This window comes from Miniopterus schreibersii, assembly GCF_964146895.1.
Source record: "Miniopterus schreibersii genome assembly, chromosome: 15".
Classification (NCBI taxonomy): Eukaryota; Metazoa; Chordata; class Mammalia; order Chiroptera; family Miniopteridae; genus Miniopterus; species Miniopterus schreibersii.
In genome coordinates, this window is record NC_138115.1 from 50,923,435 (window position 1) to 50,948,760 (window position 25,326).

Sequence of the window (25,326 nt, forward strand, 5' to 3'; positions counted from 1 at the left end):
CGGGCTTTGAAAGCTTCAAAGGTGGGGCCCCTGGGGAAACAAAGACCAGGCCAGACTGTCCCAGGGCAGGGACACTTCCTCAGGCAGCCAGCAGGAAGGAAGTGAGCACGGCCCAGTGGGAGGGAGTAGGGAAGCAGTGACCTGACCCCCATTGTTTCTAGCTTTGGGGTCAGCTGGGGCAGGCCCAGCACAAGGAGTTCTCCCACACTGGGACAGTGGTGATGGGAGATGGGATGCTATCTGGCAAGATAGAACCCTGTCCCTGGGGCAGTCAGTAGGCAGGACAGCAGAGGATGACAGGACTTTATGTCTGATATCTTATTGGGAAAGTGCCCAAAGAACTAAGTCCATGTTGCACAGTGCAGTCCTGTCCCAGACTTTACAAGTTTAACCCTCCAAAAGACTAGTGGGCCAACTCCCCAGACCCAGAAGCCTGTGTGCTTGAAGTCTCTCCTCCCTAACTGGGAGTTGGGCTGATGGCCAAGGGCTGGGCAGAGCAATAAACCAGCCTCATAGCAGGGTGGCAGGGAACACAGGAAGTACTGGGTGGCTGAGCTTTGTCTGCTGGAACAGGGGCTCCAAGCCCATTCTCCTGGTGGTATCCACAGGCAGCCCTGGGAGGAGGCAGGTGAATATGGGATACAGAGCCTGGAAGTAGACCAAGGGCGTGGTGCCACCCATGTGGTTGCTGTCCACCTAAGGCTGGGCCTTGGAAGTCAATAGGGTTCAGGTTGTGGCCTCATGTAGGGTCAGCTGGCACTGCTGGGGGCAGGACAGCTGCTCCAGACCTATCTGAATCACACTCTCACCTCAGGTTAAGCAGGTGAGGCCAATCCCTAATGAAGCATCCCAAAGGCTTTCAATTTCAGGGGTACCCACCTATTGAAAACAATATAGACAAGTGAGTGATCCTCCATCCTGAGGGGCCCTGTGGTGAGGTCTGTGTGAGTACAATGCCACCTGCTGGTCATGACTGGGATGGCTGCAGACTGTGCTCAGACTTGTCTTTGGCCTTGCTAGAGATTGGGGGGGGGGGGGGGGGGCAGAATCCTGGGCCCAGGCCTAACTACCGAGCCTAGGTGGTGGTCTAGATGCTGGGTGTCACAGCCCCAAGGATGCCACTCTTGTATGCAGGGTCTACAAATAAATTTTATTGAAACTGAACAAATAACACAACAGCCTTCTTAGATTGGGGGCCACCCTCCCCACACCATTTCCCACACTCTTGAAGTACAGAGCTTGCACAGAAAGGAATTAAAAAAAAAAGTCATTTCTATGTAGAAATCAGACTCTGCCCCAACATCATCATGGACTAGACTATTTACAAACTTTCACATTTTAAGTATTCCTTTTATGGTTGTTCTCTCTGTCCCTACCCAGGGGCTCCAGTACTTTCCCCTGACTCATCCTGAAGGGATGGGCAAACTGTAGGGGAAGGGCTGGTGGGCTCAGAGCTACTGGCACCAGCCCTGGGGTGCTGTCCCTCACCACAAGGTGGTAAACGGTGTCCTCCCAATGGGAGCGGGGGGGGGGGGGAACCTGGTGCAAAAAGCAAGGGAGATTAGATGGAATAGGTGGGTAGGGGCAACTTCTCATAGGCACAGGCATCCATAGCCCTTCCTGATCCCATCCTATGCCTTCTCAATTCAGGGAGGGGGGCAGAGGATGACTCAAGGGACAACTAGTTGCAGTGGGGAGGGATCAGCCCAGTCCTAGGTAGAGAGAGAAACCTCCCACACCAGTCCCTACTCCTATTAACAGCCAGCAAACTGTCCATCCATCTGGGGGTGGGAACACATGGGCAGGTAGGTAGGAAGAATCAGGCTTGCGTTGCCCCCAGCCTCTGTCCAACAGAGGAGGAATCGAGGTAGCAAACGGCTGAAATGTTCCAACGAATGGGTAGAGGAAGTGAGGGAAAGGAAGTTCCCACTTGTGTACAGCTCCCACAGCCAGGGGCTGGAAGAAAGACCTTATTTGTAAAGTGCTGTAGCCCCTAGTAGGGCTGGGCCCTAGGCAAGCTTGGAAGAAAGGCCAGGTAAGGGCACAGGAATAATACATTCCCAATCAGCATATGCCCTGCCATGCTCTTTATAGGGATTGCCAGGGAAGGTGGGCTGGTAACTCTGCTATTAGCCCTCACCAGCCACCAGCCACCTCTTAACCAAAGACAAACCAGCACCCAACCAACATTGCAGGACTGCCTGGCTCACAGCTGAAGGTTCCAGGCCAATGGAGTTTATTCAGGATTGTGGCTTCAGCCTAGGTTCCTCAGTGGAAGCCACACCTTGAGCCTGAGGGTTTCTTGCTGAGGCAGGAGATGCTTAGGACTGCAGCCCCCCAGGCTCACACCTCATAGAGGATCACAGGGAAATCCACGTGGATGCGGGGGGTATCCAGCTTCACGATGCCCTGCCATGGAAATGGGGGCTGGTGAGGGTCATCTCAGTGCCCCTACTCCAGGAAGCCTTCCTGTTCCTCCCAACTCCTCCCACAAGAGTCCCCAGCATGACAGCAGACCCCATCTGGGTCTCCTCAACACACTCAACATAGGCTCCATGACCACTGCCCAGCCCCTCACCTGAGGAATCAGGTTCTTATGCACCCGCCTCAGCTTGGCCCGCTTCTGCCCGTTCTTGGTGACGATTGTCTCCTCATAGAATTCGTGAGCCAGATCTCCATCCTCGTCATAGAACATGGAGCTGTGTAGAAGGAGAGGGGAACAGGCTGGGCTGGAACCTCACACCTGATCATGGCACATGCTACAGACCACTGGGAAGTGTGCGCACCTCCAAAAGGGGAGGTACAACCTTGGTGGAAGGAAGGGGAGATAATATGCCTTGCTTAGGGCCTGGGGTCTACTAGAAGGAAGTGAGGAGTGGGGTGGTGGCCAGTGCTACTGTCACACCCCAAAAAGAGAGGCTATACCGGGGCACACTGTCCAGGCAGCCAAGGCCAATTCTCATCACTGGTTTGTTCAGCAAGAATAGCCATTCCAGCATCAGGTCCTTGACTCCACCCAGGACTTCTAGAGTGGGCAGGATGGTGGCTGAGCATGTTGGTATCCAGAAGACACTGCTGGCCCAGGGCCAAAGCCTGAGACAGCAGATGCCTGAGCTAGGAGGGAGCCTAAAAGGAAAAAGGCTGCATTCTTCCCACCCACCCCAGGTGGCTGGTGCAGCCAAACTGCTACTGTTGGGTCTCTCTAGTATCTACAGCCAAACCTCTAGCATCACTTGAGTGTCAGTCCCCAGGGGACCACCAGGGCCGGGTCAATCTATTGCTCCTGTCTGGACCCCTGGGGAGAGGGAGGAGGTCAGTGCTCCAGATCTGAACATATCTGAGTGCGGGTCGTTTTTCCTAAGCCCCATCCCCAACACTAGGGCCCAGTTCTGCTTTCCCGACCCCATACTCTCAGAGGTCCAACCTCACCATTGTGGGAAACGGCAACAGCCAAAACAAAGGGTTATTCTCCCCTCGGAAGAATCGGGGGGAGGGGAGGAGGCTAGGCGCCTTCAACTTGCAGGCTGGGCTTGAAGAAATAAAAGACGTCCTTAACTGTTGGAGGCCCTATCTTAGCTCCACCGTGCATAAAACTGCCTGCCCAGGGACAAGCTACAGGCCCCTTTTTCTCCTAGAGAGATCTCAAGAGCAGCCTGGCAGGAACCGGCTGCCCCAGCTTTCCACATCCCCTGCTCCAAAAGGGGCCTCAATATGGGAATCGCCCTAGCTCGGGCGCAGGGGAAACGGCGGCGGGAGCTCTGTGACGCACGGCACCTGGCAGCCCGCCTGTCCTCCCTGGGGCGGAACCCCACGCCCTTACCCTCGGCGCGTGAATACGAAGGGGGGCACGACTCGGCCTCGCGGACGCACCAAAGCTTGCTCAGCGGCCGCAGCCTCCGGGCCGCCGCCCCCCGCCGCCGAGGCGAAGGGCCACAGGCCCCGAGCTTTGGAGCCGCTGGCGCCCATGTCAGGGCCGCCGGCGCATGGCGGACCCCGCAGCCGCTTTGCTTTTTCACCCGGCCGTCGGCACCACCATGCCCTGCCTCGGCTTCCGCTCGCAGGTGCCGCCGCCGTCTTCCGCAGGCTCCACCGTCTCCACGGAAACATCATTTCCGCTTCCGCACGCTGCCCCCAGATTGGCTGCTTCTCCCGTCGCTCCGCAAAACAGGACCAATAGCCGCCCTCAGACACTAGGCATCCCAGCATGCACTGCGAGACGTCGGGTTCCGACAGGCCACTGTCTCCAGCTGGGGCAGCTCCCACCCAGGAAAGCAGCGGCTGGTCCCGCGCGCTTCTTTGACTTGTATGGTGTCCCCGGCGTGCCCACCCCCGAGGCCAGTCGCCTGCCCAACCACCAGCACTCTTTTGACCCCAGGCCAGGTGGCGCGGTGCCTCTCTGGCCTCATTCTATTCCCACGCCGTTTTTTTTCGATCACCACTGTGGCATGTGGAGAAGAAACCAAGTCTACGGAAAATTAAGGAACTGGCCAAATGTCATACAGCCACATTAAGGCCTTAAGAATTCAAATTCAGTGTTCTTTACAAACCCAGCAGAAGGTATGCTTCAGGAAGGCAAGAATTAACAGCCGTACTTTCGGTGCCATGAGCAGTGAGTGTCAGGTCCTCAGTAGTGGCTCGATAAATATTTGGTGAAGCGCCTCTCACAGCTTGCAGGGTGTGTGGTTTCCCTAAGCTCTAGCTGCAGCTGATATTCTTATCAAGACCTGAGCCCAGGGTGCTGACTTACATATCTGTACCACAAATCCTTCATAGATTGGTCCCATGGTGACCTTGAAAAGGTGCTCTGTGAGCCTGTCCATCACCCTGGGCAGCCACTGGCATGAAGGGCAACTGGGGCTGAGGGCCCATAATAGAGAATCTAAAAGCAGGAGGTTCTTAAATCTTTATTCAGCCAATTTTTCTCAGGCCCCAGGCCCTGATGATGACTGTCACCCCCACCCCTTTCCCCACAGGAGGCATTCAGCTGAGGCCACAAAATATACATTCACACACATCATCAAAAATACCCGAAGTAAAGACCCTGGCTTTGACTGGCAAACAAGGCGTGGACTTCGACCAGTGCCCACATTCACACAGACCCCGTCCAGGGACATCCTCCTTGGAGGAGGCACTGAGGCACTGTTACTACACCATGAGATAGCACCAGAGGGTACTGTAGAGGGAAATCTAGACTCTTCCTTGATGTCTGTCTTATCTTGCTTATCTTGAACACCCACTACTGGCTTTGATAGGGTTGCCCTGAGACCCCATCCAAGATCCAAAACATACCTTTCCTCATACATGAGAGTCCTCATCCCTGCATACATGACCCTATTCTGTTTGTTGGGTCTCCTAGATTCTCGCATCTGAGACACGAATTAAGGAGAGAGACGTCTGTCTGCTCTACCTCTGCTGCAAGCCTGGAGCACCTTCCCAGGGCAGCCCTGGCCCACCATGACTCAGTACATGAACGGCAGAGGGCGCGCATGGGTGGACGCAGGGCCAGATCCTTCGCCATTCTCTGGGTTCATTCCACCAGCAAGATGAGGGCCTCCATGCACACTCATTCCTCAGGCCACACAGGCCCTGTCACACTCACACGGCATGCCCTTTGTGCTGCCTACTCTCCTCCTTCTACCCAGGGGTATAAGGTCACCCCAGGGGGCAGGCATGCAGGGCCTCCTGGATCTTCTGGCGGCAGTAGGAGTACTTCTGCAGGATCTGGCGGAGGTGTTCCTCTTCCTCCCGCTGTAGGATGCGCAGGAAGTTGTGGAGTTCAGGCATGCTGAAGGCATCCCACTGCAGGGGGGAGGGGTGACAAAGGCTGCAGCAGGCATGGCCAAGCCAGCAAGCCCTCCCAGAAAAGACCAAGCATCATGGTCACACAGCTAGGATGGGACTTTCTAATATCAGGTTCTTTCCTCAATGGTCTGTGCTAGGATTCCCACCAAGTCTGTATAGAAGACTGGTCCCACAAAGTAGGGCAGTCACCTCACAGATGGGCCACCAAACCAGATGTTCCCAGTTACCATGGACAGGTCACACTCACACTCTGAATCTAATCCCACTTCATGGACTCAATACACTGGAACCAGAAAGCTTCCAGGTAAAAAGTCCTAATGTCTGAAGGGAAGCCTCCAGGATGTCCAGTGTCCATCTGTGTGGCTTTGATCTGGTCTGGGATCACCATACTGTCAGATGGACTCCTGTATGTCCTGAGGACTTTCCACAATGAGAAAGAGCAGAGTACCAAGACAATTCTCCCTGGCTTCTTGAGACAGGCCCTAGACCTTGGTGCGAATGGCCAGGAAGCCTTCACATTAGCCACAACGCTCATGCACTCCTGGAGAAGCACTGCAGGGCTTGTTCTTCAACCCTGTTCCTCCTCTAACCCTCACTATAGCTGCAACCCATCAGCCCTGTCTAGTGACAACCAAGAAACAAAGGAGGGCTGCATACTCACGTTCACCTCCCCAGAATCATTCTCTTTCAGGACAAAGCTTAGGGCTTTCTCACTGGGGCCGGCAAGGAGCCGCAGCCGCAGGGGCTGCTCATCATCTGACAGCTTCCGGAGGTACACTGCGGGCCAGGAAGGGAAGGGAGTGTTTGATTAGAGTCAGGCCCAGCCGCCTCAGTCCCTGCATGCACAGGTGCATGCATATATGCCCTCACACAAGGTGGGGTGAGGTGGAAAGCTCACCTTGGCCATGGCGCTCAGCCCGCTCAAAGAGCGCAAACTTGCGGGGGTCGTCCACCACCAAGAACTTGCGCAGCAGGGCCTCAATGACCTCTCGTGCCCGCGTGCGTGACAACACATGCAGGTGCTTGACAGTATCCTTGGGTAGGTAGAAGGAGGTGCGGCGCCTCACTGCAGCGCTCCGCCCTGGGCCTCGCCGGGCATCCTGCAAGGTGGGTGGCTTCTTGCTGGAGGGCACTGAGACGGGGCGCACCAACTTCAGTTGAACCTTGATGAAGCCTGTGTAGGAGCCATCCTTGTTCTGAAGAAGAGAAACCGCACCATGACTAGGTTCCAGGTGAGAAGGGACAGATTTGGCACTGCCAGTCCACATGAGGCTAGGCTAGGTGTGAATAAATCACTACATGGGCCCACCCAAGAATACCTCAGCTGTAACCCTTTGGACATCAGGCACACAGCTGGGTTCCTGCCCCGCCCCACACCCCTTCCCAGGCTGTCAACTCACCAGGCTCATGAAGAGGTTGCTGTTGATCTGGCCATTGTACTCCTTGATCTTCTGTTCAATCTCAGCCTGAGAAAGGTCTGATGTCTCCCACTCCACAGGCTCGTCCTGAAAGATGGACCAACATGGACCCTTAAGGAACCCATCCAACTGCAATGCATGTCATAGGCAGAGAAGTGAGCCCTGGGCAGGCCACTGAAAAACGGCCTCTGGGGTAGCTTTTGGAAACTGACAAAGCTCAAGCCTGATGAGAAGAACCCATCACTGCTCCTTGTTCTGTATGCAATAGATGGAGACAGCAATGGCAGAAGCATTTGGCTACTCTCTGCCCCCTGACTGGGGACAGATCTGGGTGAGGCCCTATGGGTACCTTAAAACCAAGGCAACTGAAGGCACAAGGCCTGGGGCCAGGAAAAGAGGGAAAATGCTGAGGAAGGACTCTAATTTATGGTAAAACTACCTCTCACAGCCTGATCTCAGCACTTTATTTAGGTGGGATTGGTGTGTGTCCTGGAGAAGGAAGCCCACTTTGCCACTCTGCCCTGGCAAAGGGCCATGACCCACTGTAGGGTGAGAAGTGTGAGGACTTTTGCACACCAGGAGCCCCGCACCAGTGGGCAGAGGGGAAGGGCAACCTCTACATTAACACCCCTTGGTAGAGGACCTGGGGTCAGCCCACTGTGACATGCCATTTGATCTTGACCCAGGCTGCACAAAATGTAACTTCAGGCCAGGTTCCAAATCTGCCAGACGTGAACAGATAGCCTCCTGGTAGAGCCTGTCCCTCAAGTGCCAAGCAGGTAGGTTTCTGCACTTCCTCCCTGCTATACGGATGTTCAGTGCCAAGATTTTAGCTCCACCACTCAGCCACTCCCCAGTCCTCCAGGAATTGGATTCTTATCAGAAAGGTGGAGTATGGACCAGGGTGAGCAGGGCACTGAATGAACTTTCTTCTACCAAACTCCCTTGGTCCCATTGCATCAGCCTTTCTTCCTTTCCTGTTATCAGGCCCTAGCTGGAATGGGAGTGTCACAGACGCAGCTGAGATCACAGCTGACTAATGCCTTGTCCCAAGTCCCAAGGGAGTTCCCACCAGAAGGTCTCATAGAATAACCTTGTGCCCAGGACAGCCAAGGTTCTCCCTGACTGCTGCTTTGGAGCCCTCTACGCTTAAACCATCTGATGGGGACAAATCAGGAGGACAGACGAAAGTGCAGGGTGGAGGTCACAGCCTTTTAGCTGTCTGCTCTTCACCTAGAACCTGCTGTTCAGCAGCCAGCAAGTACATGGTGCTGAGGATTAAGGCTGGGGCTCCACAGGAAAAAGGTACTGAGGGAGAGGTGGGAACTGAAGCCTATTTGCTTCCCCAAGTTTCCAAAGGTCTCCTGGATGGCGGAGAGCATCGAGAAGTGAGAACTCCAGCACAAACCTTGTTGGGGACAGTGGGAAACCCCATAAGGCTGGTAAGAACAAATGTTGTGGACTCTGGAAAATGGAATTCTGGAGCGGGGTAAACGAGGGCTGGAGGCTGTGAATAAAGGGTGGATATGTTTGTTCAGGCCCAAGGAGCAGGACGGGGACAGGAAGGAATGCCCCAGTGAGAAGCGCCAGGATGAGAGGGATGCTAGGGGCAGGAGGAAAGTGGAACAGACTCCAGTGCCAGGGCAGGCAGGAAGAGATTTATTTACAGAACACGGTGGGCATGGGGTGGCACTAACTTACTCCCCTGCCTTGGGCTGGCTCTGAGCTCCAGCCTGGGAGTGAGAAAACTTGCTCCTTGCTCTTCCCTTCTCGGGTGATTCACGGCCCTGGCCTGGGATGCAGTGACCTCAGTTCCAGCCCCTTTCCTTCTCCAGGTGAATCTCCCTCAGTATATTTACTCATAAAACATGGGACTTGGATGGGAGGCACTATACTGTTCAACCAGGATTTTAGAGGAGGAAGAGCTTCTTTTTCCGATTCCAAAACTGCCTGGCGGACAAGGATTCGGACAGCCGTCCCGGAGGGATGCACAGCAGGACCATGGGATTTCCCACCTCTGACACCACAGCAACGCACTCTCCACTCTGCCACTGTCCACAGAGGCCGGTGGTCTTATTTTACATACAACTGGGGACTCCCCAACCTCCTTTTCAATTGGTTAGTGTCTTATGGTTTTCTTTCCTTTCCACAATGGAAAGTGGCTCAGGCCTGAGTGACACAGAGCAAGTTTCAGGGATCCACACTCAAACTTTGCACATAAGCTCTGGGCTGAGCTTTTGAGGTTTAAAATTTTCATCTAAAGACATATCCACAACTCCCCCTTCTCTTGGCTCATGTAAGGAATTCTGCTCCATGGACGCCAGACATACTGAGCTTCATAGTCTCCATCTCTCTCTCTTTTTTTTTTTTAAATATATCTTTATTGATTTCAGAGAGAGGAAAGGAGGGGGAGAGAGAGAGAGAGAAATACCAATGATGAGAGAGTCACTGATCGGCTGCAGCCTGCAACCTGGGCATGTGCCCTGACCGGGAATCGAACCCCGATCGCCTGGATCCTAGGTTGATGCTCAACCGCTGAGCCACGCCAGGCCGGGCTCCATCTCTCTTTCCTGATAGTCTGGCCAGGATGCTCCCCTGAGGTGTACCAGCCCCAGAACAGTTATCTGAGCCTGGCGGTCACACTCATGGCACACAGCACAGAGGTCTCTAAGAAAGGGGACACCCAGGAGACTCCCAGAGGCACAGCTGCTCCAGCACCACACCTTATAGTCCTGGATTAGTAACCCCTCCTCAGGTACTTTACAATCTAGCCTTGTGGATAAAGTGCTCCTGGATGCTTACAGTCCAAAACAAGGCTTCCTTCCCGTCCATTCCCAAGTCCCCTATCTCCAGATCCACTCCAGTTTTGGTATACATGATCCCAACGGGGGCACGCCAGGTCCACTCTAGGGTGGGCATCAGACTCCTCCACATTCCAGCAGCTGGTAACAGGCCAGGACCCGCCGGCGGTGGAGACTCAGCTGGCTCCACTCCGAAGTGCTTTTGGGGGGCGCAGCCCATCCCTCGCCTCTATCCTAAAAACACTTCTCAATTCCCGGCGAGGACTCCGCCCTCTCCACTTCCTCCCGGGTTCTTCCCAGAGTGGGTGGGTGCACCCGAAAGCGGAAATCGAGCTCCTAGTCCAGACTTTAGTCATAGGTGGTTAATGCCCGTCCCAGGTCTGCCCCAAGCCACGTAGCTTCTTCCCCTGGTTCGACCGGTCTGGGACAGAGAGCTAGGCCTCGGCGCCCAGTACCGACGCGCCGAGAGTCCGACGCACGGTTCCACCGGCTGGCCCGGGACCGGCCCGCGATCCACGCTGACGGAAGCGCGGGGCTGCCCACAAACTAACTCTCCACCTGGAAACTTACCGGGCAGGGGCGGGGTTCCAGTGACCGCCCCAGGCCCGCCGCCCGCAACCTCGGGTCCCCACCTGGTCCCGGCGCGGCCGGCGCACTAGCGAGGTGCGCGCCGTAAAGTACTGCTCGAGCTCCGAGTCCGAGTCCTCCTGGCTGCAGTAGCCACTGCTGGTCGTGCTGCTCCAGGTCATCTCGAAAGAGGGCGTCCCCGCGTCCGCCTCGCCCATCGCCGCGCCCGCCAGCCGGCTAGCCCACCGAGCCCGCGGCTCCCTCAGCCTCCAACCACCGCCCCGAGCGCGAGCGTGCGTCCGTGTGCGCGTGCGCCCCGGGCAGCGTCGGCGCGGCAACCGTTAACGCTGGAAAGGGCCCGCGGCGTCCGCCTGGCTCGCCTCTCATTGGGGGAGGGACGCCCAGGGGCGGGGCCACACGCGCCTCGCCCCCGGGGATGATCTCATCGACCAGGCAGCTCCGCTCAGCTCGGCTCCGCCCCCAGATCTCACTTCCGGTGGGGAGCTCGTGTGCGCGTGTGCGCATGTGCACCAGCGTGGCCGCAGGACCGGATGCGGATGCGGGAAGGTGCGGAAGTTGCGCGGGCGCGGAGCGCGGGCGGTGGGGCGGTCCGCGCGGAGGCAGTGCTGCCGCACCCCCTCGAGCCCGCGCGCGGCCAGGCGCTGCCCCGCTCGTTGCGCGTAACGCGGGCCAGCCCTGGGCTACGCCTGCGACAGGGCCCGCTGGTCTGCGCGTCCCCGCCTCGCCTTAGTCTCGGCCCCAAACTCACCACGTTCGTGTCCCGCTCCAGCGCCGGTTCCCAGCCCAGATCCCGGGGCCCGCAGCAGTCCAGGCAGACGAGCGCGCGGCAGCGGTAGTGGCAGGTGAACTTGCAATCTGCAGAGAGGCCTGGCCGTGAGGCGGGGGAGCCCCAGCTCCAAGAAGCGTCCCGGGGACGGAAGAGAAGCCCCAGGGTGCCGGCCGTTGACCGCTGGGCTCTGCCTAACTTGCCTTATGGAGGCCCCGTTACCGCCCCCTCCACACAGGTTCTAGCGTTCGTCCCCCGGCGTCTGGGAGCGGGCGGGAAGGCCTCCCTTCCCTCCGGCAGTTAGGGACCCCGGCCGGCTCCGCAGTTGGAGCTGGAGCGCAGAGCCTACCCTCTCCGCCCTGGAAGGGAAAAGCTGCAGTGTTTTAACCCATGTCCCGCTCCAGTTGCATCTGTCTCTGCTCCCCTCGGACCAGAACTCCCCAGTCTGATCTACATGCGCGCATTTCTCGCCTTCACTCTCTCTGCCGATCCCAGCCAGGCCTGCTCCCCCAGGAAACTGCCCTGGTCAGGGTCCTCAGCAACCTGGGTCCTGCTGAGTCCCGCGGTCCATTCTCCAGCCTCACCTCAGCATCGCCTGATGCTCCCCTCGCTTCCGAGGGGCCCCCACAACCCCGGTGTTCCTCCTACTTCCCCTCAGTTGCTGCTGAGCTCCTTTGGTTCTGTCTCAGCTCCCAGATCTGACGGCAGAGCGTCAGGGAGGCTCAGTCTTGATCGCTGCCCGGCTCTGTGTACACTCAACCCACCCCAGACCCAAGGCTTCCATCGCTGACTTCCCCCTCAGATCAAATCCTGTGAGCCAGTATCTTCACTTGGATGTCTAATAGACACTTCTACCCAACATGGCCAACATTTAACTCACTTTTCTTCCACCTCACCCTACCCTGGCCTGGCTTCCTCATCTCAGCAAAAATTGCTAATATTCTCCCAGTTGTTTGAGGCAAAAAAAAAACCCAACTCATCATTGATTCCTCCCTTGTTTCTGCCTCTGACAAGGACCCAAGTTGTCCTGTTTTTCATTTCTGTGGCCACTTTATGTCTTGGGAACACGGCAATGTCACAGCCCTTGTTCATGCTTTGTATTGTCATATCTCCCGTGTCTGCTCCCAGCGGAATTCAGGACAGACTCCTGTGCTGGATGAGAGGGTCTCCATGCACACAGACAGGCCTAGAACATCTTCCTTAAGTTCTTAAATGGGCCAGAGCAGTGATTTGCAACCCAGGCTGCACATTAAAAAGATGTTTTTAAAAATCGCTGAAACACTCCCAGCGACTGATTCAACGTGTCTGAGGTAGGGTCCAGGTATAGGGGTTTGGAGGGCCATAAAAGCATCCCAAGTGATTCTAGCTGGTGTATAGCCAGTGGGAGAGCAACCTCTGCTTGCTACTGGTACCAGGGAGGGCAGAAGGTGTGTGGCTGGCTGTGTTTCATGTTTTAGCACTTGGTTGACTTGGTCTGTGATAGGTATTTGCTATATGAAGACAACGAAATTCCTGCTTGCAGGGGGCCCACCCAAGGCTCTACCTTTTTCCAGGCCCCCCCCCCCCATAGGTGGGTAAATGCCCGTCACCCCAGTGATTACCCCAGAGGGGACATGGTGAGTGAATCTTTGCAAAGGGGCAGGCCTGGGAATATGGACTTAAGAGACTGGTAGGCACAGAGCCTTTCTCAAAAAGGGCCACGGTACTGTACAGATAAGCAATTTGAAATCAGCACCTTGGTACTCACAGGCACCTGTCTCTGCCCAGCTGTGCCCCAGACGCAGGTGCAGTGTGGCAAGGACATGAAACGTGCCCACACTCTCTTCTGTGATGGGGTAGAGGTAATGGACCTGGTCCTCAGGGGCGTTCCAGCCTACCCCCTCCGAGGAAACTTGACCCGCAGCGCCAGTGCTGCCCTTTGACCACCCATTTCACTCTCGCCAGCGCTTGGGGCCGCTACTCACGCGCGCACTGAAGGCCCTTGCGCACGACGCCCCAGATGAATTCGCCGCAGAGGTCGCACCACGTGTGTGTAGTGGGCCCCGCGGGCTGGAAGCGGTGGCCGTGGCCCGGGACCGGCTGCCTGGCTGGGTTGCGTGCTGTGCCCGGCGAGATGCGCAGCGCGTTGGCGCGCTCCAGACGGGTGCGACCTGGGGCGGCGCGCGGCGCGGGCGCCAGTTCCCGCAGTTCAATGAGCTCAGGCTCCACGGACATGGCCCGGTCGGCCGGGGCGCCAGCCAGTTCTGGGAGCGAGCAGTCTCGGGGCGGGCCCCGATGCGGCGCCGCCCCGGAGATCCAGGCCGAGCGAGCGACGGGGAGATCCGAGGAGAGCGCGCAATGGAAACCCGGGCTGCGGGGCTGTGTCGACCCACAGGCGGAGTGGGGCGGAGGGGGCAGCGGCAAGGGACTCTCGTGAAGTCCCCGCCCTCCCTTCAGCCCCAGAGCCACTCCCCTCCCCTCTCACGAGGAGGAGTGCAAAGGCCACGCTGAGACAGGCGCATTTCTGGAGACCAGCTTTATAGTGCAAGAGGAAGAGGGTCCCCACATCCGGCCCCCGCCCTTGCCCTCACCCCTCTCCCAGGCCACCGCCCGCCCCAGCTGAGGCAGCGCCCCAGCCTACCCGCTGGGTGGGGCAGGAAGCGGGGAGCGCTTTGCTGGGGGAGATGGGACAGCAGCGGCCCCGCCTGCTCCCTCAGCACCTGGGAGGCTGGGGCTCCTGCAGAGGCCAGGCTGAAATCCCGCGGTCCAGGAGCACCGGGCTGGGTTGTACGGCATTGGTGGTCTGCCCTCAGCAGCTGCAGCCTTCACTTCGCTCTGTCATCCTGGGCTGCCGGGACACAAGCCTTTTTATGCTTCTCCCAGTGCTTGACTTGGCACTCCCTGCAGGCAAGTGGGCCAGTGAGGATGCAGTGCTTGTGGGGGGGGGTGTAGGAGTGGGGTTTAGGGGCCCAAATCCTAGGATACCCTCACCTGCAACAATACCACTCATTTTGGCATCGCGAGCAGCGTTTGGTGGCCTCTGTGCTGCAGTTGGCACAGCGGGGCCGCTCTGGAGCCACTGCCTCTAGCACATCCAGCCTGTAGGTCTCAGCCCACCTGGGAAAAGGGTCAGGAAGGCCTGGCTGAGCCTGGTAGGTGGGGGCACAGGAGCACCATATGCCTTCTGCATCCCTTCCACGATGTCTGCCAGCTTGGCATGCCTCACCTTTGTGCCTGCTGCCGGAGGTCCTGCTCCGAGGGGTTGAACACATGCTGCAGCTGATGCTTGGCAATCGCCTTCCACTTGCCTTTGTTCTCTCGCTCTAGCCGCTCCCAGATTTCTGGGATCTGGGGGAGAGAAGAGAGTGTCAGGGAGGAGCTGAACTGGCAAAGTGGGCAGTGGTCCTGAGCAACTAACTTCCTAGTGCCTACCTGTTCAAACACCAGGTCCTTCTTAGGGGGCTGGGGTTCGGCCAGGGCCAGATGGGCCAGGAAGCTCTGCAGGTCTGCCAGGTTGGGCAGCTGGTCAAGGAGTGTATCTGTGAGGAAGGCCCGAAGCTGCAAGGGTGTCCAGGGAAGGCCAGTGTGAAATGGTGCTGACCAGAGGGTCAAGGAACAGGGACGGCCTGGGCTGGGCTGAGGGTGCCTTCGGGTCCCATGTCCCACGAACTGCCGTGTTACCTGAGGCCCAAGGTCAGGAAACAGGACTGGGGCTGAGGTGGGTGGGCAAACCCACCAGCAGGGATGGGGTGGGGTCAGTGCTGTGGGGGGTTGGGGAGAGTTCCCCACCTTGAGTAGCTGTCCTTTGGCAAAGCTGGTGAGGCAGTAGCGGGTGCGGGCCTCCGGGCTCAGCAGCAGGTTGTACAGGGCAATCCACACCTGTCCCTCCAACTTGCTCATCTTTTGCTGCTCTGAGGGGGCCACTGTCTGCCAACGGCCCCCCTCAAATTGCTGCAGCTTGCCTAGGGAGAGGAAACCGCGTACTGGGTGCAGGCATTGCATGCGTTCTGAGTAAGCCAGCTGCATGGGCTAGGGGTCTGACCGCTGCCCTGGGAACAGGACTTGCCCAGGCTGTGGTGCTGCTCACTCCAGAGCATAACAAGTTCTTGGTCGTGGACACAGGGGCCCTGCCTGCTGCAGAGCCCAGATCTAGGCCCACTTGTGGGTGAGCCATCCTGATAGCCTCTGTGGACTAGGGGGCAGAATTTGTCTGCCTGTGTGCATGCTGCCCACCCCCATCAATCCTGGAGGACATCCTGGAAGCTGTGAGCTGAGGCTTAGGCAGATGGAGGAGAACCTTACCTCTTTCCCTCCGGCTCCAGGGACTGTGCTCCAGCAGTTCCACCAGGAGGCAGGGCAGGTTGTGGGTGCTGAACATGCGGCTCAGGGTGCTTAAGGAAAGGCTAGGGGTGGGGGTGCGGAGTGGTGAGCAGAGGGGACAGGCCAGGCTTCCAGCCCTCCACTGCAGGTCCCAGGCCGGGCAGGGCAGCCCACCTGTCCATGCAGTCAGTGATGTAGCGGAGCACTGAGAGCGCCTTCAGCGCAATCTCAAATTCCATCAGCTCTGCCTGCTTCTGCAGCTCCTGGGGAGCACATGGTGTTCAGGCCTGGGGGACCCTGAGTCTAGCCCTTGCCAACCCCAGGGAAGCTCAGCCCACCTTCATGGGGGTGCTATACTCGGACTCCTCGTTCTCTGGGGGGCCAGCATGGCCACTCCGGGCCACCAACAGAGTCAGTTTGCGGTGACAGTAGTCCACCAGGTCCAAGACGGTATCCTCTGCTGACTCACACACCTCCTGGGGGCAGGTGGAGGGGAAACATTCTCTCTGATGACCCCCTTCCTAGGCACAACCCCTCTTGCCACCAGGCCCTGGCTGGGGCAGTAGCCAGTGCACAGGACTGGCACCTCACCTTGTGGAAGAACACGGTCTCCAGGAGATTGATGATGGAAGCCTCATGGTGGACCTGGCAGATAAACGGGAGGACAGAGCCCAGGGCTGCTGGCGAGGGGACAGGGGCTACCAGCTATCCTCTCTAATCCCAGGTCCTCTGACCGGGTTGGCGGGGTGCACACCAGGGGCCAGCTCACCACCATGTATATGGGAAACGTGTTCTGGGGCTTGTAGTCCTCCAACTTGCACAGCACGGGGAACACCTTCTGCTTCCACATCTCCACTGTTATCAGCTCCACCACCAGTGTCGGGACCTTTGAGGGGAGGGGAAAGGACAGGGATGAGGTGGGTCTGCCTTGGTCTGGCAACCCTCCCCTCCCTGGCTCAGCCTAGCCCAGCTCTCCTCCAACTCCCCTGGGCCCCTAGACTCTTCTATGCCCCATGAGTACCTTCCTGACCTCTCTCCTGCACCTTGACCTCTCTCCTGCACCTTGACTTTCATTTCCAGCTGCCCCTGGCATCTCTTTGGGGACATCCCCCATGCTTCCTGTGGCTGGTCCTTGCCTTGTTCCTCCTGTATACGTGCCTTTGTCCCCTCCTCCCTCATCAGATATCCCCCAGGCCAGCCCTCCTGCTCACGCCCTGCCTCTCGTCCCTGTCCTCTTGTGTGCCTGTGCCTCACCCTTAACCAGGGCCCTTCACAGTGCCCCACTCCTACCTCACCCCCAGGAGGGGCTCTACCCTTTCCTTGCAGAGGACCCCTTTTGTCCAGTGATATCTCAGTTCACCTACTGGTGTCACCTCCTGGTTCCTGTTCCAACCAAGCCAATTCTGGTTTCTAACTCCCTCTCTCTCAAGTCGGGAAGGCTGCCTCCTTCCATTGCCAAAGTCCCACCTCCACTTCAGTGGGGACCCCTCCAGTGCTCAGGAACGAACGCCTTTAGAACCTGGGTCCTTCCTCTGCAGTCTAGGCTGTTCTAGGATCCACGACTATCTCCCTAGCCAACCCACACCCTGCACCTGGCCTGGCATGCCAGGATTGTGTCCCGGAGGGGTACGAAATCAAATGTGTAAGGCGCTCCTCCTTTGGGGAGGACAGGTGTGCCACTGGAGGGAAGAGCAGATGCCCGGGGTGCTCCTGAGGGATCGAGTGGTGTGGTGGTGGTGTGGTGGTGTGGTGGTGGCGGGGAAGGCAGGAACCCTGCCTATGACCCGGGCGTACCTTCCCGTGGGTTACCAGCAGCTCCTGGATGGGCTCGCCCTGGCTGGCGGTGGCATCAAGGATGGCCTGCATGTTCAGTTTCTCCAGGTTCTCATGCTGCTGGTTCCACCTGCCCCAGAGGGTGTGTGCGCGGGCATGTGGGTGCACATGTGCAGGAGGAGTGGGGTGGGGTCAGAGGGCTCAGGACCACATAGCCCTGTCTTGAAGAACTTTACCTCCCCACCTGGGCGCCCCTCCATCCCCGGCAACCCGTCCCTCCAACGTCGGAACTCCCCCAACTCAAGGGCTCGGACCCCAGGAGTCCCCTGGCCCTAGATCCAGCTGCCTCACCCTCCAGAGCCCATCTCGAGCAGCCGGAAGCTGCGAAGTCCCCGCACCAACACGTCGGCCTCCCCGGGCAGCAGCAGCTCCAGGTCACCCATGGCTGGGCCGGCGCGCAGGTGCGGTCACCAACGCGCTCCGGCGTCCGGCGGGGCAGCCCCGACGGTTGCAGAGCTGTCGGGGCGCGTGGGCCTCGCTGCCATGGAAACGGCTGGCTCGAGTCTGCGCAGTGCCGCCTCGGCCCCGCCCCGCCCCCTTCCCCAGCTGGGGTGCTGGCAGGGACCCTATTCGCACTTCCAGAGCTTTCTCCCTCGCAGCCCGCAGCCGGTCGTGGGTCCCCCGAGGGCCCGACTCCGGCAGCCTCGCTTTCCTGCGGCCGTGAAGTCGGCCCGCCCCCACCCGGTGCTCCTTTCCGGGGCTTCCTGGCTCCGGCGTTTCCCGCACCCCGCTCCACCTGCTGGCCGGACCCCCGAAGCGCTGTGCAGGGCGCACAACTTTCCTCCGTCCTAGTCCCGGCTGCCATCACTCCGCAGGAGGTCACTGCCGAGCCTTTTTACTGTTCTTAGAGGTGCGCACGAGGCATCACTCGAGGGTGACTCTACAGCTGCCTCTGGCCCTCAAAATCCTACGGCCAGAGCGGCTCGCCGGCAGCTTGCAGAATCAGGCTCTCGCTCCCTCTCCTTTTCCGGGACTTTGTTTCTCGCCCCTCCCCCCCTTGCCTCCAACGGTCCAGCTCCATGGGCCTCCCTGGGGCTCCTCATACATTCCTAAGCGGTTTCTGCACCTGTTCCCTCTGCCTGGAATACTCTTCCTCCCTAAGGGCCCAGTTTAAGCCACCTCAGCGAGGCCTTCATTGCCCATCTAATCCAGAGCAGCCCAGCTCCCATCCCAGCGCGCTCTCTCCATCACAGCTCCCTGATTATCTCCGTTTTTAAATAGCGGGCACATTTACTTGGCCATTGTCGGCTCTGTCCACCAGACGGCGCTCCAGGGCGCCAGGACCGTGGCTATTTCACTCAAGGCTGGCTCTCTGGTGGCTGGCTGAGAGGTGGTACTGGGTGGAGGTAGGTTGAAATGGATGACTTTATTTACAAAAGTGACAGTCAACACTGAGACACGATGGACTAGCCTGCTGGTCTGCCCCTCATTCACCAGACAGGGCTCAGCAGGAGAGAGTAGCTGTGTCCAGCCCCCACCAGCCTCACTTCCAGCAGATGATGATATTGGGGTCATTTTCCAGCCGTTCATCCAGCTCCTGGTAGCTCATGCCTGGGTGGTGGAGGTGAGGTCAGAACCCTTGGCCTGGCCACCCTGCCCTGCCCCCGCCCCAGCTGTCCTGCCTGCCTTTACCCGTCTTGCAGCAGATCTCATCGTAGCTATGGCATCCTGTGTAAAGCCGGGCGGGGTGGCTCCGCTCCTCCCGAGACACCCGCACAGGGTACTTCTGTAGTCTCCGGATGAGGTTCTTCATAAGCCCAAACTGGATCAGCTTCCTGGGTCGAGGGAGAGAGGGGCGATGCCCTGGCCAGGTCTTCTTCCACTAGGCCAACCTTTTCCTGCAGTCTCCCTTCCAGTTTTGCCTCAGTGGCCAGACTGGCTTCTAAACCCATCAAGCGTCCCTGGACTAGCAGTGCCTCATGATTCTGCTCACTGGGAGTCTCCTGCTTCCTCTCCAAAAAAGACAGAGAGGGTGTGATTGCCTTCGGGCAAACCCCTCATGACCCAGGGAATCCCCTTCTGACCTTTCATCAACGCGCTGCAGCTGTTGGGGGTGGCGGCCAATGAGGTCTCTTACAGTAGTGCCAGGGCTCAGGCTGCAGTACAGCTGGAACACATCCCGGAGACTGGCTCTCTTGTGTCCTGTGGGGGCCAGGGGTCAGCTCTCCAGGTTGCCCTGCCCTCCCTGAGATGGCCTCCCCAGAGCCTACTGTTACCTTGTTTGGTCACATAGGATAAACACTCCTCTTGCAAGGACTTGTCATCTACCAGGTCCTGGACCTTGGGTGTCGGGCAGTATACATTGGAGTACTGGAGGGTAGGTAGCAGGAGACACAGGGGTCTGAGTGAGAAGCTTGGAAGTCTGACACAGCCCCAGTCACATGATCCACTCTCCATATAACCAGACCCCAGACTCACCTACCTGGAGGATGGACACCAGGGTCACAACGCCATAATACCTGGGAGAGATAGTTGTGCTCGGCTTCTGAGGGCCATGCCTTCCCAGCCCCCATACTCAGGGCCCCTGGGCTTTTCCCTGGCTGGAGACCCTATCCTGGGTATGACTGTTGCCCCACTCACAGCAGGTTCTGGATGGCGATGCGCACCAGGTTGAGCTCCACATCTGCCTCGGCTGAGATCTTCTGGACATGACGAAAGCCATCAATGTAGGGAAGGATCTGGGCAGGGCAGGGCAGAGTCAGTAGGGGTGGGATGAAGCCAAGGAATTGGCCAGCCTTGGGTGATAATACCCACGGAGGGCTCGCACACCTGTTGTGTGGTGAGGTCCCACTGTGAGTTGAAGAAATCCTCCTTGTCCTTGGTAAAGACAGGCACATCATACTCCTGAACCACAGGAGGGTCAGGCCGCTGCTCAATCACCTTCAAGTGGATGGTGTTGGACTCATCTGCAGGGGGGGTCCCACCCATATTCTCAGTGCCATCTCTTCCAAGAGGCCCTCAATTACCAATCAGTTCTTTCAGCAACCCTTGAGATAGGCAGGGGCTCTGGGTAGGGCCAATCTTCCCCTTTTATAAAGCAAGAGACTGAGGTCCAGAGAGGGGAAGGAACATGCCCGTGGAACAGCTGGAGAGCTCTGCTGGCAGCCCCAGTCCCAGCCCCATCATGCACTGGACCCTGGATATCATCAACTCAGCTCATGGCTATTTCCTGGCCATGAATTTGTTCATGAGTCTTGTCCTTGGCTGTGCTCACCTTCCCCTGTCACTTTCCCATCCCTCCTCTACCCCTCTGCTGTCCTTGCACAGACTAAGCCATACCAATGGGCAGAGTACACCGGCCTGAGGCATTTAGCTCCTCCAGCAAGATGGTCATGATGGGCACCAACTTCTGCTTGCTTTCCTCCGTTGACACGAAGCTGCTCTCTAGCTGGATGGAGCATGGATAGCATGGTGGGCACACCCCAGGACCCCTGGCTGGCATCCTGCCCTGGCAGGTTCCTAGGTCTGGAGGGCTTTGGAGACAATGTGAATACCTTCCCCAACACTGCCTGCCCATCCACCCAAGCCCATCGTGTTGCAGACCTCTAGTGTGGTCAGGTAGCCAGCCAGTTTTTTGACGATGGGCTCAAGGGCACAGGTCTTGGCCTGGGCATCACACACAAAGCCCAGGTTGAAGAGCAGGGCATTGCGGCTGTACTTCTTGTGCTCGATGCACACAGGGCAGCCGATCAGTTTCTTCTCCATGGCTGTGCTAGAGAGGGGAACAGGGGGGAACAGTCAGGCTCCTCCCACTCCCAAGCCTGTCTCCTCCTCCCGGGAACCCCCAGCTAGGGCCTCACACGGTGATGAGCTTGTTCTGCAGCTCTGGCTTGGTGATGATGTACACCTGGACCGTGTCGAACAGCTCCCGGGAGATGAAGTCCTCGGGAACCTAGGAAGGGAAGTGGGAAAAGGCTCCCCAGTGGACCTTGGTACTGGGCAGAGGAAACAGGACATCCCCCAAGACCTAAGCCCTCTTCTCTAGCGTTTCTCCTCTCTCCCATCCACCCAGGCCTCCTACTCCTCTGTTTCCAAGCAAACGCCGTGTGCTCACTTGCCTCCTGGATTTTGCACATGCTGTTCCCTCTAACTGGCACACTCTCTCCTCGCTTATCTAAATTCCTATGCATCTAGGGATACTAATGGACCACCCATCCCCACCTCTCGTGGGACCTGGCACCTCTCCTGGGTCCCCATAGCCCGAATTCCCAATCCCTGCCTATGTGATGCTTGTGTGCTCCGCCACGCCGGGGGCCTGGGGCCTGGGTCTGAGGACCCTCTCGGAGCAGCGGGCCTGCGCGCAGCGCGGGGACGGGGCTGCACCGCTTCCAGACGGTGGGCTGAGCTCTCGAGAGCGTCCCTATTTCCCCACCAACCCCGCGAACCCAGTGGCACCTGATAGGTGATCTTGGGTCCCAGCGTGGGGTGGAACTCGCTGAAGAAGATGCATTCGATGCGGCAGCCGCTGCCCATGGCGCTCGCAGGACCGGAGTCCTCTGGGAACACCTTTCAGAAAAAGCTCCCAGGCCTCCGCCGGGGGGTCGAGCACGCCTGCGCACTCACACACCCGCGCGGACCGCTGCTCAATGGCGCCTGCGCAGAGCGGCTCGGAGGCGTGGCTGCGGAGGGGGCTCGTCCCAGGAAGTCCCAGGTGGGGAGTCGGCACACCCGGAAGTGAAGCGGAACCGCTACGGAGCAGCGGCTTGTGCGGCAGGGTCCGGCGTATTCCGCCTTCTCGGGAGGAAACCACCGCGTCGGGTCGGCGCTGCGGGTGAGGCAGACGAGTCCCTAGCGTGGAGGGGCAGCATGCCTGCGGCACGTGGCGGAGGCTGCTCGCAAAAAGAATTCAGGCTGCAATTTGGTCGCAGCTGGGAACTACAATTCCCGTGGTGCTTCATGCCCTATCAGCGGGCGCTCCCGCCTTGCGACGGCGCGGTGCACGCTGGGATTTGTAGTCTATTACACGGCTTTGCGCATCCCACCTGGAAGGTGGGCCAATGATCAGTGCCGGTTCTGATGCAGGTACATGCGGACACGCCGCCGGTCCTCACTCCTTGGAAGAGAGTGGCATTCCTGCCCTGCAACACTTGCTCCAGTGAGAGGAGTGGACCGCGGGCATCCGAGACCCTTGCTTACTCTACTATGCTTTCAGGCTACAGCCACCGGCCTGGTTGACCATGGCCCTCTCTGTGGAGACCGAGTCGCACATCTACCGAGCTCTACGCACTGCCTCGGGGGCTGCTGCCCACCTTGTGGCCCTGGGCTTCACCATCTTTGTGGCTGTGCTTGCCAGGCCTGGCTCCAGTAAGTATAATTTATAATTAACTTCTGGGAAGGAAAGTGCCACTTTTCCTGGGAGCAGGGGCAATAGGAGATCTTGGGCCTGACTACTGGGAAAGGCCTGGCTGGCTGAGGGACATACTGTGCTGGAGGGATAAGTGGGGTGGAGTAGATGAGTTTAGGGGCTCTGCCAGCTTGGCCAGACCCCAGAGTACCTGGCTTCTCTTTCCTTGCCTTGGTGCTCCACTTGGCTGCCTCTTGCAAAGTGTGGTTTGCAGGAGGGAGGGCTGCAAGAGGTGTGGCAAAGCATGGCCTCTCTTATCCGGGAGGGACCAGGAAGAGAGGCTAGGTATGGGGTCAGCTTGTTGCAGCAACGGGGCTCGAATTTTGGCAGCACTTCCTCGGGTGACGCACTACTCATTTTCCCCAACCTGTAGTTAGTGGCGTGGCTGGTTCTTCCTCAGCCTCACAAGGCCTCCTCTTCTCATTCCAGGCCTGTTCTCCTGGCACCCCGTGCTTATGTCTCTGGCTGTAAGTAGTGGGCTGGCCAGCTCTTAGGGGGTGGGAGGGAGCATAGGTGTGGGTGGTAGTCCTGGTGGCCTCCGAATCCTTATGGTTACTTGGTATCTGTTTGGAGGGCTAAGATGTGGGATTGCTGGCATTGCATGCTCTAGGCTGCTGCCCATGGTATATATGTCCCAGACTTGAACCAGGGTAATCAGGATCCGGGGCAAATGGGTAGGGTTTGTCTAAGCACAAAATTTGAGGCTTTGCCCGCCTCCAGGCAGGAAGCTTAAAAAATGCATTTGGGTGTACCTCTGTCCCTTTTTACCTTAACTTACAGTGATACATCTAATTTTCCCTGACACACTGCACCTGCTTGGCCAGCTCTGCCAAGAAATTGTATCCAGTCCTGTGTCAGGGAAACAAAGCTTGTGAATCATTTATAAGTGCCACATCTCAAACCTTGTGTTTACTGGGTAAGAGCAGAGATGTCATTTCAGAACAGCACCTAGGAGGAAGTATGAGGGGTACCTCTCGCAGGTTACTCGTGGCAGATGTGCTGTTCCAGGTGGAGTTCTCCATTCCTGCCCCACCAAATGGGTGCTCTTGTCGGTGGGGAGAGAATGGAGGGGAATCTGCCCAGATCGACTGGCAGCTTAAAAGGTTATCTAAATCTCGCTTCCATTCTGCTGGGCAGCACCCTCATTTCGTTTCCTGTGCCTGTCTCCCCAGTTCTCTTTCCTGATGACCGAAGCACTGCTGGTGTTCTCTCCCGAGAGTTCGCTGCTGCGCTCCCTCTCTCGGAAAGGCCGAGCACGCTGCCACTGGGTACTCCAGCTGCTGGCCCTGCTGTGTGCACTGTTGGGCTTGGGCCTTGTCATCCTCCACAAGGAACAGCTTGGCAAAGCCCACCTGGCCACATGGCATGGGCGCTCCGGGCTGCTAGCTGTGCTGTGGGCGGGGCTGCAGTGCTCAGGTGGGGTGGGGCTCCTCTACCCTAAACTGCTGCCCCGATGGCCCCTGGCCAAGCTCAAGCTGTACCATGCCACTTCTGGGCTAGTGGGCTACCTTCTGGGTAGTGCCAGCCTCTTATTGGGCATGTGCTCACTCTGGTTCACTGCCACAGTCACTGGTGGGGTCTGGTACCTGGCTGTGCTATGCCCTGTCATTACCAGCTTGGTCATCATGAACCAGGTGAGCAATGCCTACCTGTACCGCAAAAGGATTCAGCCGTGAGCTCTTCTCAGCCTCAAAGCCTGGATTTGTCTCTCAGTGTAGGAGCTGTGGCCAGGACCTCCTGGACACTCTCAACTGAGGTCACAGGGACACCTCAGGCACCAGGGTACTCAGGGGTAGGAGGAGTCCTGTGTGTGACATTTGTGCTTGCTCCTCACACTGGAGTGCTGCCTCCTTCCTTCTCTCTCTGCCATCCCAGAGAAGCTCATGGATCATGTGTCTGGATGAAACTGGGGTTGCAAGACTGCCTTCCCAGCAACTCAACTCATACTTGTATTGGTATGTCCAGAAATTACAGGGGAAGAAAAGTAAAATAAAATTTTAAAATGACTGAAAAGACTGGATGGGGTGAATAGCCAAGTTGGGGATAGTTCTCGCTAAGAGGATGCTGGGTACCATGGGGATCCTGTCTCTGGCTGCTCACAGAAGGGCTGAAGCTCTCTAGCACACAAGCCCCCAGGATCTGGCTGCTGAGTATCCCATACCACCCAAAGCCCTGGGAACCCTAGGTACAGCTGTGTGTCCTTTCAGTCTCCCAGCTGTCCCCTGTGATTAGATCTGGACAATGACAAGACGGGAGCTGGGGATGGGCTGTCTCCATAGGTGTAAAACACTGAGCACTCCATCATGAAGGTGAACCATGGGTAAGAAAATTCCTTGTGATAGAGAAGCCCTCAATCCTCAGGTCCCCTGGGCAGGGCCTCCCCCCTGGGGATAGGAGGGCGAGAGAAATGAGTAAGGGTGTGAGGAGACAGCTCTGCAAAGGGTGCTGGACAGTGAACATGTGGTTGGCAGAGGG

General features: G+C 57.9%; 5 protein-coding genes across 9 annotated transcripts; 1 reads left to right on the forward strand and 4 right to left on the reverse strand.

Moving 5' to 3' along the window:
* Positions 1-1,134: 1,134 nt before the first annotated feature.
* Positions 1,135-4,102, reverse strand: TUSC2 (tumor suppressor 2, mitochondrial calcium regulator). The gene is made up of 3 exons (XM_081160515.1): positions 3,821-4,102; positions 2,579-2,699; positions 1,135-2,409 (listed from the first exon to the last, which is right to left on the reverse strand). The coding sequence occupies exons 1-3, from the start codon at positions 3,964-3,966 to the stop codon at positions 2,344-2,346; spliced, it is 333 nt and encodes a 110-aa protein (XP_081016641.1). The 5' UTR covers positions 3,967-4,102; the 3' UTR covers positions 1,135-2,343.
* A 784-nt stretch (positions 4,103-4,886) lies between these two features.
* On the reverse strand, positions 4,887-13,750 carry RASSF1 (Ras association domain family member 1). 2 transcript variants are annotated; one of them, XM_081159128.1, is made up of 6 exons: positions 13,340-13,750; positions 11,358-11,464; positions 7,203-7,307; positions 6,701-6,998; positions 6,464-6,579; positions 4,887-5,799 (listed from the first exon to the last, which is right to left on the reverse strand). In XM_081159128.1, exons 1-6 carry the CDS (start codon positions 13,587-13,589, stop codon positions 5,653-5,655), a joined length of 1,023 nt encoding a protein of 340 aa, XP_081015254.1. In that variant the 5' UTR covers positions 13,590-13,750; the 3' UTR covers positions 4,887-5,652. The 2 variants fall into 2 exon arrangements, with proteins under 2 accessions (XP_081015254.1, XP_081015253.1); XM_081159127.1 differs by lacking the exon at positions 13,340-13,750 and having other exon boundaries at positions 4,890-5,799; positions 10,654-11,464.
* Positions 11,385-24,860, forward strand: CYB561D2 (cytochrome b561 family member D2). Of its 3 annotated transcripts, none has more exons than XM_081159132.1 (4): positions 11,385-11,451; positions 22,660-22,811; positions 23,281-23,318; positions 24,024-24,860. In XM_081159132.1, exons 2-4 carry the CDS (start codon positions 22,685-22,687, stop codon positions 24,525-24,527), a joined length of 669 nt encoding a protein of 222 aa, XP_081015258.1. In that variant the 5' UTR covers positions 11,385-11,451; positions 22,660-22,684; the 3' UTR covers positions 24,528-24,860. The 3 variants fall into 3 exon arrangements, with proteins under 3 accessions (XP_081015258.1, XP_081015259.1, XP_081015257.1); XM_081159133.1 differs by lacking the exon at positions 11,385-11,451 and adding an exon at positions 22,025-22,278; XM_081159131.1 differs by lacking the exon at positions 11,385-11,451 and adding an exon at positions 22,179-22,529.
* Positions 13,562-18,197, reverse strand: ZMYND10 (zinc finger MYND-type containing 10). Of its 2 annotated transcripts, XM_081159124.1 has the most exons (12): positions 17,799-18,197; positions 17,469-17,577; positions 16,444-16,560; positions 16,266-16,319; positions 16,013-16,150; positions 15,849-15,937; positions 15,657-15,757; positions 15,144-15,316; positions 14,787-14,912; positions 14,581-14,702; positions 14,346-14,471; positions 13,562-14,255 (listed from the first exon to the last, which is right to left on the reverse strand). In XM_081159124.1, the coding sequence occupies exons 1-12, from the start codon at positions 17,888-17,890 to the stop codon at positions 14,180-14,182; spliced, it is 1,323 nt and encodes a 440-aa protein (XP_081015250.1). In that variant the 5' UTR covers positions 17,891-18,197; the 3' UTR covers positions 13,562-14,179. The 2 variants fall into 2 exon arrangements, with proteins under 2 accessions (XP_081015250.1, XP_081015251.1); XM_081159125.1 differs by lacking the exon at positions 17,469-17,577 and having other exon boundaries at positions 17,799-17,950.
* NPRL2 (NPR2 like, GATOR1 complex subunit) lies at positions 18,854-21,988 on the reverse strand. The gene is made up of 11 exons (XM_081159126.1): positions 21,903-21,988; positions 21,308-21,399; positions 21,051-21,219; positions 20,787-20,895; positions 20,277-20,413; positions 20,088-20,185; positions 19,930-19,966; positions 19,724-19,817; positions 19,532-19,649; positions 19,140-19,282; positions 18,854-19,058 (listed from the first exon to the last, which is right to left on the reverse strand). The coding sequence occupies exons 1-11, from the start codon at positions 21,978-21,980 to the stop codon at positions 18,991-18,993; spliced, it is 1,143 nt and encodes a 380-aa protein (XP_081015252.1). The 5' UTR covers positions 21,981-21,988; the 3' UTR covers positions 18,854-18,990.
* Positions 24,861-25,326: the final 466 nt, after the last annotated feature.